Source organism: Tasmannia lanceolata, unplaced genomic scaffold, assembly GCF_043159265.1.
Source record: "Tasmannia lanceolata isolate RefF3 unplaced genomic scaffold, GAP_Taslan_0.1 ptg000037l, whole genome shotgun sequence".
Lineage (NCBI taxonomy): Eukaryota > Viridiplantae > Streptophyta > Magnoliopsida > Canellales > Winteraceae > Tasmannia > Tasmannia lanceolata.
The window spans coordinates 9,458,550-9,475,382 of NW_027518714.1; the positions used below are offsets into that span (position 1 = coordinate 9,458,550).

The 16,833-nt window shown below is 39.2% G+C and overlaps 1 protein-coding gene across 1 annotated transcript; it reads left to right on the plus strand.

The window, feature by feature from the left end:
* Positions 1–452: 452 nt before the first annotated feature.
* On the plus strand, positions 453–10,038 carry LOC143861807 (uncharacterized). The gene is made up of 4 exons (XM_077372743.1): positions 453–644; positions 1,416–1,483; positions 5,910–6,052; positions 9,352–10,038. The coding sequence occupies exons 1-4, from the start codon at positions 524–526 to the stop codon at positions 9,875–9,877; spliced, it is 858 nt and encodes a 285-aa protein (XP_077228858.1). The 5' UTR covers positions 453–523; the 3' UTR covers positions 9,878–10,038.
* The last annotated feature ends 6,795 nt before the right edge of the window (positions 10,039–16,833 follow it).

Genomic DNA, 16,833 nt, shown 5'->3' on the forward strand with positions numbered 1-16,833 from the left:
TGCCACTTTTCATGGGCGCGGGGGGTGTCCATCATTTTACAACACATGTGATGACAATGGTAACACCTGTCACACCCTTAGCATGAACCCTAGTTTTCAGTTTTCACACCATGTTTTGATATGGTATGTCCATCATATCTGCCCAAAACCATGCATATAGTTGGGCCCACCATTTTACCCCCCTTGTGTAGGCTCACCATTTTCACCCAAATCCTTGAATAGGCCGGGCTCACCGATTTACACCATGTTTTGTTAGGTGGCTCCTCCGAACTCCACTCAAACCCATGCATTGGGTGGGGCCCACCATATTACCTCACGTTTTGATTGGGTTCCACAATCTCCACGCAAGCCCATGCATAGGATGGGGCCCTCCATTTTACACTTATTGTATTGATGGAGTGGGGCCCATTATTTTACACATCTATAGCATGGCCCAAGAATGCTAGTTTTTTTTAGGCTTTGGTCCTATAAACACAAAGTCACAAACAAGGGTTTCACACACCCGTTGGTGAATATAATCTTCATGTCGGAGACGGAAAAAATCAATCAGCAAGGGGGAAGTGTGTTATTGAACGAATCAATCACGTTTAATGAAGTCACCAAGTTGTTCTCTTTGCCTATTGCTGAGGCTGCTTCAATTCTCGGTAATTTCTCTCTTTCCTTCTATTTTTCCTTCCTAAAATTCGCCATCCCTCTCTCCTTCTGTGTTATTTTGCCACTTTATCCTCGAATCTCTATCTGGGTATTAAGCTTATGTTGTGTTCTTCTTTGGATAGACTCTCTTCTATCTTTCTGGGTATTTGATTTTATAAACATTCATTGGGAAGATTTCTTGTTGGTTTTGGTGGTTTGACGTGCACGGTGTTTGAGTGTATGTATATACAGTGTAATATTTATACGTGATCTTCTTTTGCAAGAATAAGCTTTGTTTCTGAAGATTTAGGGCATGTTTGGCAACCATGAAAAGAAAAATCATGGAAACCTGACTTACCTTGTGTGATAGATGGGCAAGAGTGAAGAGAGCATGTGATGTGCTCAAAAACATTAAAAATTAAAAAAACTATTCTAAACAAGATTTTTTACTCTTATTTTTAGCCCTGTCTCATGCTCTCCTCACTCATCCCCTCCTCTCAAATCTCTGTCTAACCAGTCCTCTATAACCCTCTCTCCAACCAATCATCTATATTCCATGGCATTTTTTTTTTCTTGGTTGCCAACATGCCTTACTGTTTCCTTAAACACGAGACTTATCTCTGTTCTTCCCAATATTCATAAGTGTGTCTGTACATGTGGTTGATCTTTCGGTTATATATGCCATACAGTTGTGACTTTGAGTATGATGATTTTTCTGCCTAGACTTGTTGGATCTAGTGACGGGATAGCGACGACTAAAATTGATGGTTTTGATCTTGCAGGTGTCTGTACCAGTGTATTGAAGAGGATATGCCGCGATAATGGTGTTGTAAGGTGGCCATATCGCAAGGTACCATTTTAGGATTAATGCATACCATGATTCCTAATATCTGTGTAGTTAAGATAAACTTTGCTTGCGTACATAACTTGATTCCTGATATCCGTGCTGTTCTTTTAAGATAAACTTTGCTTGCATCTAAGTGTGTAAGTTTCATTTATATTTCTCTCTTGCCTAAATAGGGTGGAGTTGAATTAACATGGCTTTCAGATAGTGTAGTGTCTTTAGACTAATTAGTTCCAACTCTGAAGCTGCAAGTTTTAGTGAAGAAGCATTTATAGAGTTGGTGGAAGTGCACCCCGATTTCCAGGAGCAACTTTTAGTAAATAAGCATTTTAGAGCTTAAGGGGTTATGAATCTCATAGTTATGTTGAGGGGTTATGAGGTGGTGACTGGACAAAGGACTAACTTTCACAAGTCTAAAATTTTTGGCATTCACTTGGAAGAGGAAGTGATTCAAGGGCTTGCTGGTATCAAGCGCTTAAGGGGTCATAGTGAGTACGGATCACAGATAGCAATACTACAATGGTTTGAGGTGGTTTTCGAAATAAGGATGAATATAGAAGATCTTTTTTATAGACGGAGTGAATGTGGATGGAAGGAGGATAATGAGATGGCAGAACCATTTTTTTTAAAAAAAGATGATAATGAGATGGCAGATAAAATGGGGTGCAATGTGGACAGGCTTCCTATCAAGTGCTTCTGTCTTCCTCTGGGCATAGGCATCCATCAAAGAACTTAAGGCTCGATGTTGGAAGGAGTTGAAAAGAAACTTGTATCATGAAAGAAAAGTTATTTATTGCTTGGACGAAGGATCACTTATATCAAATCCTCACTTGACTATATGTCATTATTCAAAATCCTGAGTGAAATACCGAAGTGTTTAGAGAGAATTCAATGGGATTTCTTATCTTCCCATGGGAAGGGAAGAAGGAAGTAGTCGAAGCATCTAATTAGTTGGAAGGAGGTATGAAAACCAAAAGAATGAAGGATTAGGCATAAGAAATGTTTAGGAACAATTGGAGGAGGTTAAAGTTGAGCCTTTGCTTTACTACTGAAGACCTCAAATATACAACTTTGAGGTGCGGCGTTTTAAAATTCATGCTTATGTATCAAAAGGAAAAGAAATGAAAGAATGGGGTGTGGATTTTGCACTTGAAATCTCCAATATCAATTGCCAAAGTAGTTTCAAATCATGATCCAGAAAGCCATACTGGTGTTGCATCTGTTGTTCAGTTCATATCCGTGCTTTTCTAATTTTCTCCAAAAATTTTCCACATCCAGATACTTCAAAAGAAAAAAGAAAATTTCAGATTTGTATTGGAAATAGTACTGCTCAATTTAAGCATTTATCATTAAAAATCAATTGGAAAATCCACGCACACAATTCCACTTTGTCAATGAAGAACAGATTCAGAAGCTAAAGTTTCACACATCAGTAATTATTTATGTGCCAAAGGTATCATTGGGAATGAATGCATATTTTTTTCTTTAATCTTTCAATTGTATGGCAGTTGTTTCTATGTGTGGCTTGTGGAGGGAGTCACTGAAGTCTATTTGGGGAATCAGTGAACCACTGAGTATTTTTTGTACACGTGAGAAGGCTATTAGGAGTGTTCATGAAGAGTTCTAAGTGTTTTGATTGAGTTTTATGGAAAAACTTAATTTTTAGCTCAGATTTCACACACTTTAAGCATGAATTAGGGCTTTTCTTTTCTTTTTTTGAAATGGCAAGTCAACTATATTAAAAACAGGGAAGACCGAGAAAGTTTCCCAAAGGATAACAAAGAAAAATAGAATATAAAAAATACAATAACCTTAAGGAGGCAAAAAACCAAAACTCTCCAACTGTAATCTCTCAACTCCAGATCTAGCCAAAGAATCCGCCTCACAATTTGCAGATCTGCGAACATGGTTGAAACAATGGATGAGCCCTCTACAAGATCAAAGATTTCGTCAAAAAGCGACCAAAATCTCCAAGGCGGTGTTGCAGACCCACGGAGCCACCTTACCACATTTAGTGAATCCCCCTCCACTATAGTTGTGCCGGTATGGTCTCTTGCAATTCTTTTAATACCCTGATGGACCGCTCGGACTTCCGCCTCATTTGAGTCACACACTCCCAACAGCCCCGAATAAGTCTACAAGGTAGTCCCTCTGAAATTAGGGCCTTTCTTGAAGTTGGGTTTTGTTAGGAAGAGGCTTAGGAGGGTTTTGGTAGGTTCCCAAGAGTAAAAAATAAGGTTTGAGTTGATTTGAAAGAGTCCAAAGTTGATTTCTGTGACTTTTTGCCCTTTTAGTGGGCAACCACCTCTTCAGCACAAAAATGAAGTTTTAGAGCTCACTGAGATCTTTCCAATGGCGCAAGAATCACCTCGATCCAATTTCAGATGGAGATATGACCAATTTAAGATAGGCCTCCGGATAATGACTTGTAATCTCCTACACCATGTTACAATCTACCTTAGGTAGTTACGTCTATTAAAACTTTCGGACTTTGATAAAAAAGACTAAGATTTTTGAAAAACACGTTGAAATAACATATTGGAAAACTTTAGATCAATTTTGGGAATATTCTCCTAAAGGCATTTTGCATCATAAAAAAATATTTTGAAGGGTATTTTGAAATGGTGTGAACTCAAATTTTAAATATTGGTTGACAAAAACACGTTCCGAATCAATTCTTTAGGGCTTGTTATATTGTAGTAGTGAACCTTTTGGCAAAGCAGGGCAGATTCTTCTGGAGGTCAGCACCTTTCACACTGATTTGGCACCTCTGGAAAGAGAGGAACAATCATATATTTGAAGAGAAAGAGAAGGTTTGGGAGGATTGCAACGGAAATCAAAATTGATTTCGTCTCTTGGGGTAGAAATGCAAATATATTATCGTTATACACCATGGGGGATATTTCGAGGAGTTGGAGGATAGTTATTACTGAGAAATGGGTGAAGTTCACAGTTGCCCATCGGTGAGAGTGGGTGAAATTCAATGTTTACGGATGCTAGAGGGGATCCTGGTAGAGCGGGCATCGGTGGCTTATTTCGTGACAATTGTTGTCGTATAATTCTTTCTTGTGTGTATCAGTTGGGGTGTGCTACTGTCTGTGATGAGGCGGAAGTTAGAGCCGTCATTTGGTGTGAAGTGGTACATGACTACTACGTTATAGCCTTTAATCATCGAGGGGGATTTTGCCAATATCTTGGCGTGGGCAAAGAAGTCTCATGGTCCTTGGAAATTGGTAAATATTATTTCGAAATCTGCGGCCTCTGTGCGACAACAGTGTGCTTGGCTTTTAACCATATGAAGCGTTCAACCAATGAGCAAGCTGAGAAGCTTACGAAAGGAGCAGAGAAGGAAGAGGTGGTAACTTTCGACGCATTTTGATGTCCTGGTTTGTTCATGAGAATTGGGTCCGGAGTATGCCTGGGTATAGGGCCGTTGGGGTGGCTGATATAATTGCATTGTGGGACACCTTGTCCCTGTATTGTTATGTCGTGGCTTGCAGTTTATTAATAAAATAACTCATTACTTATAAAAGAAAATCTCCAGGGCTGTTTCCAAATGTTACATCATAAACCTAGGTTGATTTTTGGAAATAGGTTTAGAGATGCTTCAATCATTGTGTTCCTATTCAAAAAAACGACCAGAAGGTGGCAATCCCCCTTCGAAACAGGTCTTGAGCCGAGACAAAATTCCCATCAACACAAAAAACTTGATTCATAGATTTTCTTCTAGAAAAATAAGAAAACATCAAATAACTCCCAAAAAATTGCCTAGAAATCACCATTATAACAGAAATGATATGTGATCCAATCCATGTAGGTTTCAGGCCTACTCCATGGCCATATGACTGCAGACTATGGCTTGATGACGTCACCAATGCATCAGACAATCAAAGGCCTTGATTCTTTTGGAAAAGATATGGAAGATCCCTTGTTCTGATACCAAGTTGGAGTTGTTGTAAGTTAGAGTAATAGAGGGAGAGAGTAGAGAGAGAAGTCATGGAGTGAATGGAATAGTTCACACTCTAGGCTATTCTTGCATTTTAATGATAAAACCTTATATGGCATAGAAAATACATAATTATCCCCCAAACACATTCTAATTCCCATACAAAAAATAACTCTTATTTCCTACAATTGTTATATAATGCAGAATTTGGACTCCTATGTTATTATTTCAATTTTCAGGCCTTTGATCTGTTATGGCTTTCTTCTACTTTGCATGCTTTTGCATGCAGCTTAGCAATATTTATATTTGTGCAATTTTGTAAACCATTCACCATACAGATTTGTTTTTCATCTTTACAGATCTGCTTCAACTACTTTCATTTGATTTGTCAAGAGTAGGGTTGAATATATTTGAGGTTATATTCACTGCCCTCATTTTGTTTACTTCATTGCAATCTACTTTATGTGGGCATGGCAAATTCTATAGTTTCTAGCGGGAAAGACCGTCGAAGAGATTAAAAGGGATGCTGCTAGAGAAAGATATAAAGAGCTTGCAGAGTTGACAAAGGCCAGTGAAAATATGGAGGTTTCGGCAACAATGTCTCCAACTGCCGTTGTATCGCCGACTCCGTGAGTTAGGCCTTTTCTCTTTCTTTTTTATTTTTGGACCTTGGTTATGCCACTGCCACATCCTGTTGCAAATATTACCTATCTATATTGTGCAAGCATAGATTACACTGCCTAGCTTACCTCATAAATGATGCCAGCCATTGAGTTTATGCTGTGAGTAGAAGCTGGATTTACATATTATTAATATACTTGAATTACCATGGTTTTGGACGAGTATGTATCTCAACTTTACTCAACTCAACAAAGCCTTTGTCCCAAACTAGTTGGGGTCGGCTAAATGAATCCTTTAGAAAAAAAATCATAAAGAAGGTTTTTCTATAGGATTCATTTCATAGAAGAGTGGCAAAGTTTTTCGGCCGGCTGCCAACCTGACGCCAACCCTCCTTTATCCTGGATTGGACAGGCTGTGAAAAACACAGGCGGAGTTTGGACGAGTATGTGTATTGGCCTTTTTTTTTGCTCAGTTGTTCTAACCTGCTACTCAATACTTGAAGCATTAACTGCACAATAACTACTAAAAACTTAAGACATAACAAGAAGTGCGGAGAGGATGAAGCATTATAAATGAGAAACTGATATATGTACTTTTCATTTTGATATTCACACTGCTCTTGCTTTTAATTTCTCTCATTGGCTTTTACAATTCCCTGAAAGTTGTCTGCAGTCAATTTGAAGTTTTAAGATAAGAGACGGTTGCTGAGACTTGTCATCAAAACAGAGGGGCGCAAATATCAGACCTGTAAAAAAGATTGAGGGAACTGGAAGTTGCCTTTACATTGAGTCACTAGCAAAAAGGAGGGAGGGTCAGGATTGAAACTGAAGCTTGTCCACCCCCCTTTGAAATTCCCTGCAATTCATGTGGTATCTCATGCTTGAAGTAAAGAAGGCAAGCAATGTTTACAAAATCAAACCATAATCAGAAAATGGTTTGCTAATTTCCAAGTTTGATTTGGTTGAGTATCACAACCTGTAATAACTGAAATTTCGAAAATCCTTTTTAAACCACTGATTTATGAAATAAAATGCAATAAAAAAATGATAGGGAATAGGGAAAAAAAAGAAAGCCAGTATGTATGTAGCTTGTAGTTAAAAAGCCAGTATGTATGTAACTTGTAGTTAAAAAGCCAGTATGTATGTAGCGTGTGGTTAAACTTTAAATGGAAGCTTAAAATTATATTTACAAGTGCAATTGTCTTCTTGCATGTCTTCTACTAATGTTGAAACAGGCAAAAACATCCATATTTCTAATTCAAGATGCTTCATGAAACGTTCAAACCAAGATAGGTTTCTTTTTTTTTGCTCAGTAAGCTGGGATCGAACCTGAGACCTCAAGGTTGAGAAACAAAGCCACAACCGTAACCAAGATAGGTTTCTGCTATTCCATTTCAGTTCCTCCTCCTTCACTTTTGGAACTTGCAGTCTTTTCCACATGTTGAACATAACAAAGGCATATTAGTACTACTACAGAATAATAAGGACTAATCTTGATGCTGGGTTCCTTAAGAGCTTCTGTACTATCCATAAGAGAGCAAGTGGCACCTGCTCCAGATTGCACTGCGTATTGGCGTTTCGTCTTCTTCTATGTAATTCCATGAATTTCATAATTGATCATCATCATTAATCATCTTATCTGACATTTATGGTATAAATTTTAAGCCACCCTCCTATGAAAATCAGTTAGCAGTCAAATGTCAATTTCTATGTTACAAGACAGAAAGAAAACAAAAGAATAAAGCTAACAACAAGCTGGGAGAGAAGATCAAGGTGGAAGGAAGTCGAAAAACTCAAAGCTTTCTCGGCCTATCCTCGAACGGGTCAACCACCCCACCTTGCTGTTCACCGACCTCCTGACATGGTGGAAACAGGTCAGGGTTCCGTCTGGAGGATAGTGGATCTCATCAATGAAGTCTTCAAACCCATAGGCATAGGGGGGTTTCCCCTCAAGCCATCTAATGACGTTTAGGGAGTCCTCAGCTTTCAACCCATGCAGCACAGCCCTGACTTCTGCTTCATTAGAGTCCTTAGCCCTGATCAAACCAGAGAAAGACCATTGAGTGATGCTTGACTCATCTCTAAGGAGACCTCGTTACAGCTGACCCAGGATTCTCTATGCTCGAAGCATCAAAATTCAGCTTCACCAAGCCAACGTCAGGGGGGCTTCATCCCGGGGTAGAAGACTCTCTTTTCTCCTTACTCCCACTTGTCTCTCTCCAGTAGTGTGTCAGGTCCATGGAATAGATGAGCTTAAAACACGGCATGGTATTGGACCAGGATATCACTAGTGAAATAATCTTCAAATACAAAAAATTACTAGGCTGGAATTTGGAGCACTTCAGCTGCTAATTAAAAACAATAAGCTATATACAAGCAAACCAACACAAATACCACATGTAATGGCCTGGCTCATTGCCACCTGCATATCAAGTTACCACCACTTGTCTTGAGATGGGTAGCTTCTATTGGTTGTCCAAACATTAGTGCTCGACTTTGTTTTCGGAGTTACCCATGGATCTTATCTATATTACTTGCGGGAAATTTCATGTTGCCAAATAGGTTGTGATTTTCAAGTAACAGTTTTCTTGCATTTTCTTCCCTATTCCAATTGTACCACTATGAAGGCTTCTCAGTTTCTGCAGTCTTATTAACAGCTAGATGATTCGTGCCTCTTGAAGCGTTCCATTAGGGTTTTTTTTTCTTTTAAATCTTTGAAGAAGATTATCGGATAATAAATTAAAGAAAAGGATTGCAGGTGCACTTTGATGGTCAGGGATCACTCAGAATCCAAAGAACCTCTCATGACACCCGATTTGGCCAGCTGGTCTGCTATAACGTTGGCTAGCTAAACATTAATGAGAGAACTAGTTTTTTTATTGCTCTCATTTTGTTCATTTAATAGGCCAGCTCCAGTTGAGGACGCCAAAACAGTATATACTGCCGCTGAAGTGAATTTTACCCGAGTCCATGCTCTAAAAAAATAGTTGTTACGGACGTTCTCAACCTTTCATGGTGTCATGTTACATTTTAGGCGACTCAGTGAGTAAAATAAGATGAGTTTTGTGATGCTGTTTTTCCTTTGAACACAAAGCATTCCTACATTGCAGGATTCAGTTATTGTAAGCGTTGCCAATTTACTATATTTTGAGCGAGGATAGGTGTAATTGTTTTCGTATTGCTTTATAGCATTTTATAAGCTTAGTTAATCCCGCCCACTTTTGTATGTACTGTATGTATTGACTTCATTTTTGGTTCTTCATGTCTCATGTTCTTGCCTAATGCCATTTTTTTTTTTGTGAATTTAGGGGCATCCAACTTCAGAACAGAGCACCAATCTCTGCACAGGATGCATCCAAACTACAACGAGGGTCTCCCATGGCAAGCCCTGCTTTGCAGCAGCAGGGAAACAAGCCTTTTCAGAGCCGGCAGCATATGTTTCAACCTACCCACACAAAGAGCATTACTACCTGCCTCGACGAATTTAAACAGGGATTCCCAACAAATGGCCTATCATCTGTTTCTATCAGATGGTGGGGGAGTAACAATGAGGAAGAACCCGCGACTGAAGAAGCGGAGAAACAACAGCCCAATGAATTAGCGAATGACTGTGTAATGAGAGAAGAGGAACCTGATAGGGAAACTGAGAAAACTGAGACTGAATCACAAGGGACAGCTCTACTCTTATCAGTGAGGAAAAGAGCTGTGGAAGAGGGAAGAAAAGCAGTTAAATTTGGTGTAGCCAGGAGTTATGGGTCGTACAAGTTAGGGAGGAAAGAGAGAACTTTGCTTTTTCGTATATTTAAATCTTCTTTCCCAAGTGAATGGAGATGAGTCTTTTCATGGGCCCAGAGATCATGTTCTTCATTCATTGTATGACATTACTGTGAGGTCATGGAAATTTAATCTGTTATGGGTAACATGAGATCAAACAAGGTAAGGAATTTTGAAAGTTTTTTCTCTCTTAACCACTTTTGTGGGGAAGTAGCCATCCATATTTGTGTTCTGTTCTAATGTGTCATTCTAACTTGATTATTTAAAACACAAAAGAAATATATTCCCACTCCTGTTGATAATGACACTCCTCCCTTCATTCTTTTTGGATGCGGATTTTTTTTTTTTTTTTTTTGGGATTTTTTCCCATGGAAAATGAAGTTTCCAGGTTCTGGTGAATCCATTTTCCATGGATTTTTTCCAAAATCTAAAATTTTTCCTTGAAAATGAAATGTATCCCCACTCCTTTCGATAATGGCAATCCTTCATTTCGGTTTGGATTCAAGGAAAAATCCCAAATTTTTTTTCTTGGAAAATGAATTTGCCAGTGTTTAGTAAACTCAATTTTCATGGATTTATTTTTCAAAATCATTTTTTTTCTTCTTTTCAAGGAAAAGTGCAAACATTCCACACTCTTGCAAATTTAGTTTTCCCCGAGGTTGGATTTAGGAAAAAGAAAATTATGAAATATAATATTTTCTTTTTCTATATAAAAAAAATTCCATTGAAAATAAAGTTCCTGGGTCTTGCAGGTTTGTAGGTTTTTTGGAAAACAAGTAAAAAAAATGTGGAGATTTACATTCTCAAACAATGTGTAGATTTACATTTTCAATGCGCCTTAACGAGTGCCCCGGGCATTAAAATCCTACCATTGGCTATTACAACTCTCAAGGGTTAACACTCTTTTTTTGTTGTTGGTAGGTAAGCTGGGGTTAGGCAGGACCCCTACTAGATATATTGAAAAAGAAAGGATTACAAATTCGAGGGGGCTTAAAGGCCAAGCAAAGAGGAATAGGCACCCCAAGGCATCGAAGGAAAAGAGAGAGGGCCTTTATAGAGGCATCAAACATGGAAAATTAAATTACAATCTAAAATAAGGAGCTCTAGTGGAGTTGTGAGCAATAAGATCCAACAGTTTAGGCGAGATGTCTTGAGCTTGAATATCATCTTCTTTGCAGATGCAATCCGTCTTTGAGAGAAAATCAGTGGGCTGGTTTCCTTCCCTCCAAAGATGGGTGATCTTCCAATCATTGAAGGTGCTAAGAAGGGATTCAATTCTGCCAAGAAGCATGATAGCTTTCCAGGGGCATTTAGACTCCTTTGAGATGGTTTTTGTTAGTGATTTTGCATTTTCAAAATCATGTATATTACATGTTTTAGTGTTTTGGAAAATGTTTTATCAAAAACGTTTGGAAAAAAGAAAATGTTTTCTTGGAAATATTTGCTTTTACAAAAGGATGTAGAAGTGTAGTTGAAAAAGATAGTTCCACATCGGATGAGAGAAAAGAAAGAGAAGGGCTTATAAAGCACTACCTTTTCTAACTCTTGTTGATTGCACATTGGGTTGAACCCATGGTTGGACCCGCGGGACGGTGCAACGCACCGTTCGCACACGCGCACGCGCACGCGCGCGCGCGGCGTGAGCAATGGGCTATAGGGCGCATAGTGGCGCTTTATTGGCGCTTTTTTAGGCGCACTTTGCACTTCGCACGTACGCAACGTCGCGAGGGTGGACCGGTCGGATTGGTGGGTCAAATGGTTCGCAGGCCCATCAAGCCGAATGGTTCAGTTGGGTTGGGCTTCGGTTCGGGCCTAACGGTCGGCCCAACGGGCCCATGACTCCAACGGTCAAAGGGTGTGATCAAATGGGTTGTGTCCCTTCCCCCAACGGTCATGTGCCAAGGGGGTGCGATCCACACCATAGATGGTTGATCTAACGATGACTGGGTTGGAGAGAGGTTTTACTCAAACCAACAGTCACCTCTAGAATCGATCAGGACCATTCAAAATCAATGGGTGCGATCTAACGGTCAGATTTCAAACATTCTGGAAAGGTGCCCTGTAGAGGTGTTTTTCACACTGAAAAGTCACCAGATGGTCTATAAAATATGTGCAAACTTCAGTCATTTAATATAGAAATCGAATTGGCAATTCTGACTGATTTTACACTCTCTTCTACACTCCTACAAAAATCCCCAAGTATTTCTACATACTGTTTTTCTTTTGTTTACTGTTCTAGATACTGTTTTTCTGCAGAAACAGAATCTAGAGATTTCTCTAAGGCTTGAAATTTCGGAAGGGCATTTCGGGTTTGATTCCGCTAGTGCTACGCGTCATCAAACATTAGTAGGGCTTCCCTACTAGGCTTCATTGTATCTTGGAGGCAATTCGCGGATCCCCTTTGCACACTACTAGTGGGGGCGAATCTTGTCTTAAGGAAAGTGATATCTGTAGACACCCCATTTTGACCGTACCCTAAACCTTCCAATTTTATGCAAAACCCCACTAAATCAATCAACTAGGGTCTCAAACTCCACCCTTAGCTAGGTTAGGGTCCCCGCAAGGTCCCTGCAAAATCTCGTCAAAATCCGAGTTCGTTTGCCTAGCGAACGAGTCGAGCAAAGTCGTAGGTCAAGTTTGCAAAAGGGGGGGCGAATTATCCTGGAAAGGGCTGATCTTAGGCCGGATAAGACACAACTCGTTTGTACGCTTATCAGCTTTTGCGCAACCGCGCGCCCATCCAAAATGGTAGTGCCAATATCAGCACCTCACTTTGCTTATAAAAATCGAAATCCATTTTTACAGAGAGGGAGCTCTCATCTTCGTTGAAGATTTTTGGGAAAAATCTGCTAGAGAGAGAGAGAGAGAGAGCGACAGAGATCTTCTTCTCCGGTGTTTGATCGGAATCTAGTCCTGCTCCGGCCAAGAGATTTCTCATATTTTCTTCCCATTCTCTATTGCAATGGCCGATTTCTTTGTTTTTCATTTTAGAAACCCTATTTCCAACCTTTAAAACCTAGATCCAATTTTTTTTTTCTGTGAAATAAAGCCGCAAGCTCCTTTGATTCTGAGAAAAAAAGAAGAAAATCAAAAGTAGAGGAGTATAGAACGAGAGAGAGAGGGAAAATCTTCTTATTCTTCATCTTCTCCGGCTGATTCCTCCGGTGATTTTGCCGGAGTTCCGGTAAAAAAAAAAACTCCTTGCACTCTTCCATTCTCATCATCACCTCCACCTCACCCATCATCATCTTCTTCCTTACTAAAACCCTATCACTGTTTGCAAACCCCCTTCATCTCCCTTTCATTCCATCAGATCTAACCCTACCGCACTGGATCCTTAAGTTGTAGAAAATAGAGAGGGTTTGACAGAGCAATAGAGAAAGGGTTTGAGGGAGAGAGCATTGCGGAGAAGAAAAAGAGATAGAGAGGGAAGGGATCAACTTCTCCGGTCACAATTTACCAATCTCTGCAACAAATTTGCTGATCTCCGCAACTCTGGCATTCACGCCGGAATTTGACCGTGCCTAAGGTTTTCTCACTTCATTTCCATCTAAATTCAGAGCATGAACTGAAATGCTACATCCAGGTAATAATCTTATTATCCATGTATTTTTGTTCAATTCTTATGTGGTTGTGCTTATTATAGCTCTGTTGGATGGCTTGGATCCTTGAACTATAATTAGTAGCCGAATTTGAACTACATATTTTGCTCTTGATTTCAGTTTGAATCATTGATTTTGTACCTTGGGTTTACAAATTGATTTCTGCATCAATGTGGCACGTTCTCTTTTGTTAGATGGCTGCTTATGTTCACTTTGTAGATGCTATGGAGCTTAGGTTTGTTTGCCTTCTTTCAATTAGCTAGTTTAGGATTTTCATTAAGACACCATGGTGATTTTGATAGTTCTTTCAGAAATTAGAAGTTAGAATAAACTGGTATTTCTTTATGGATATGGTGGTAGAGATATTGATCTCTAAAGAAAAATCATCTGTGTTATCATATTTCGACAAGGGTGTTGCTGGTGGTGTTATAGTCCAATACCTGCAGTGCATTAGGATATGGGTGTGCGACAGAGTCTACCATTCTGAGTCTTGCTGGTTGTTAGTTAAAGATCTAATTCATCCTTCTCCAAATATATATATATATATATATATATATATATATATTTTTATTTATTTATTTATTTATTTCTTTTTTTCTTTCTTTCCTTGGAATTCCATAGTTTGCAGTTGACAAAAATATTTGAAGTCGAGGTTATCTTAGTTTTACTCAAATTCGAGATTCTTGTAATCAAAGGGGATTGAGAAAAGGTTAAGTCTACAAGTTTTATTTCTAATTTCAAGGTTTGAGAGGTGTATGTGAATGATGTAAAGATAATTGGGATTAGGCTTTGTTGGAGTCTTGGCTTTTCTTTTAGTATCCAAAAGAGATGAAGGGCGATGAAGGCGATAGCCCAAGCCCATTTTTTAGGGAGGTCTACTTGATCTGTGTAGTATCTCTCTTTCTTTTGTCTTTTATAAAGACAGCCTCAAGTTGTTAGATCCTCCCATTCATTGCCGAGGGCGATGAAGGCGTTAGCCCAAGCCCATCTTTAGAGGGATTTACCCGATCGTGATAGTCCCCCCTTCTTTCTTCTTTTCTTTCTATAAACTTGCATAGTCTTTAGAAACCTTTAGAATTTGTCCTTTCATTGCAAGGGCGATGAAGGAGTTATCTCAAGCCCATCTTTTAGGGTGATGTAAATATCATTTAATGTGTTTCTATAATCTGTTGGAAATTTAATATTTCTCTTTCATCTTATAGTTTTGAGTTAGATTCTGAAGATAAATGGATTATTCAGGTGTGATTATCTCAAAGCTTCTTATACTCATTCCTATTTATTTAAATAAATTGTTAATAGGAAGAAGGTGATCAAATGACTACTCTGTTCGATATTATCGACATGAGTACTGTCTGATCTCAAGGCGGGATTAGAAATATTATCATGAGTATTTGATATCAGATGATTACTTTGGCATCATCTGATTTCATTGGAGTCCCCGTATTGGGGTTTGTGGTTGGTTTTGAAGTGTTTGATATTATTTTTACTTTATTAGGCTATCCAGCGGCTGGTCTGGACTAATTAATGTTGTTATCATTTATAATTGCTATAGATCGTGTATTGTTCTATTGAAAATTTCTCTTTGTTTAGTACTTGATTTATTTTTATAAGAATAGAATGGAATTTGTGATTATCTGGTAGACTTTTCTTCTCTCTTTAATAGACTAACACAGTCTTTTAGATTTTTGTTAAATTCTTTAGATACTAGAATTCCCTCTCGTTGCAAGGGCGATGAAGGCGCTAGCCTAAGCCCATCCTTAGGGGACTCGCTTAGTCCAAGTAGCACTCCTCTCATTTATTTAAAGACTTGTCCAAGTCTTTATGGTGTGTATCCCCTAGAAATTAGAAATCCATTCATTGCAAGGGCAATGAAAGATTTCTCTAGAGCCCTCTCAGGGAGACAAGCTATGTCTCGTGCAGAAATGTCCTCCCCTTTTAGGAGACAAGCTATGTCTCATGTAGAGATGTACTATCTTTTTTTGAGGAGACATGCTATGTCTCATGTAAGAAAATTCAATTCCTTTGGAGGCAGATTTTGTCTCATTGGTCTTAGTTGTCCTCCATCTCTTTTAAGAGACATGCCTTGTCTCATTAGCACTTCCTTCTTAGAATTCCTAATTTCAGTGTCAGTCTTTACTATAGGAATCCGTCCTTAGTCTACCCAGTTTCATTTTCTTGCTAAACCTCCTCTTTGTGCGTCTTTTGGTTTTTGTAAGAACACCTTGCTCGGCTTGGCATCATACCCCGACCCTTATGGGTATTGGGTTGCACATTTGTTGCACCCTAGGGCTAGGTAGCTGTCCAGCCCGGCTGGGTGTTTTACCTTTGCCAAATATGCACTAGGTCTCTTTTTCCTTGTTAACATTTTTCTCTATCCTACCTATGTGTCTATTAGACTTACCCAGTCTCATTCTTTTACTAAACCTCCTCTTTGTGCATCATTTGATTTTGGGAGAACATCCTACTCGGCTTGGCAACATACCCCTTACTCTTATGGGTATTGGGTTGCACATTTGTTGCACCCTAGGGCTAGGTAGCTGTTCGGCCCGGCTGAGTGTTTTACCTTTGCCAAATATGTACAAGGTCTCTTTTTTCCTTATTATTTGTGAGCTTTATCTTAGTTTGATTAGTCCACTAGCATAGGAATCCGTCCTTAGTCTAGAGAGTCAGTCCTCTTGTTCAGGAATCAAATTCTATCATCATAGGGGTTAGGATTTTATCCAACCTCTCATCGTATCATGTTTTTCTATCCGCTCCTGCAAGGTATAGGATGCTGTCCAACCCTTGCAGAGCTGTGTTTCTGTTCTTTTCCCCCACATAGCATAGGATGCTGTCCAACCTTTGCGGGATATCAGGAGTCCGTCCTCCCCTTATGATGATAGGATTTGTCCCCCTTGAGTCAAAAACACTTAAAAACAACAAAAACATCTGAAAAACCAAAAATCTCAAAAATCTTGAGTCATTAGGAGTAGTTAGGAAATCTGTTCCGAACTACGTTGGCTTGATCCTCTTCCACGAGGTACATAGTGCAGCTTGGGATCCACATCCCAAGTCCAGCCAAACCTTTAAAAATAAGCATTTTAAATCTTTCAAAAATTACAAAAATCTTTCAAAATATTGTTTTTTTCGAAAGGATCTTCCTCTAGAGTTAGGAGGTTGTCCTAGTTAGAGAGTTTTTGAGTCGGGAGTTGCTCCCTCGTTTGTTGTTTGTTTGTTGTGTGTTTTATTTGTTTGTGTTAGAGTTAGGAGTGAGTCCTAGCTAGGAGTTTTTACGCCTCCGTCCGGTCAGTTGGCGATCCACATCGCCAATTGATGACTAGGTCTAAGATGCGATAGATCCTACTGTTTCTCTTAGGATATACAGCCTAGCTACACATAGATTATAGGAACCACCTGCATTAGCTTAGGGCTAAC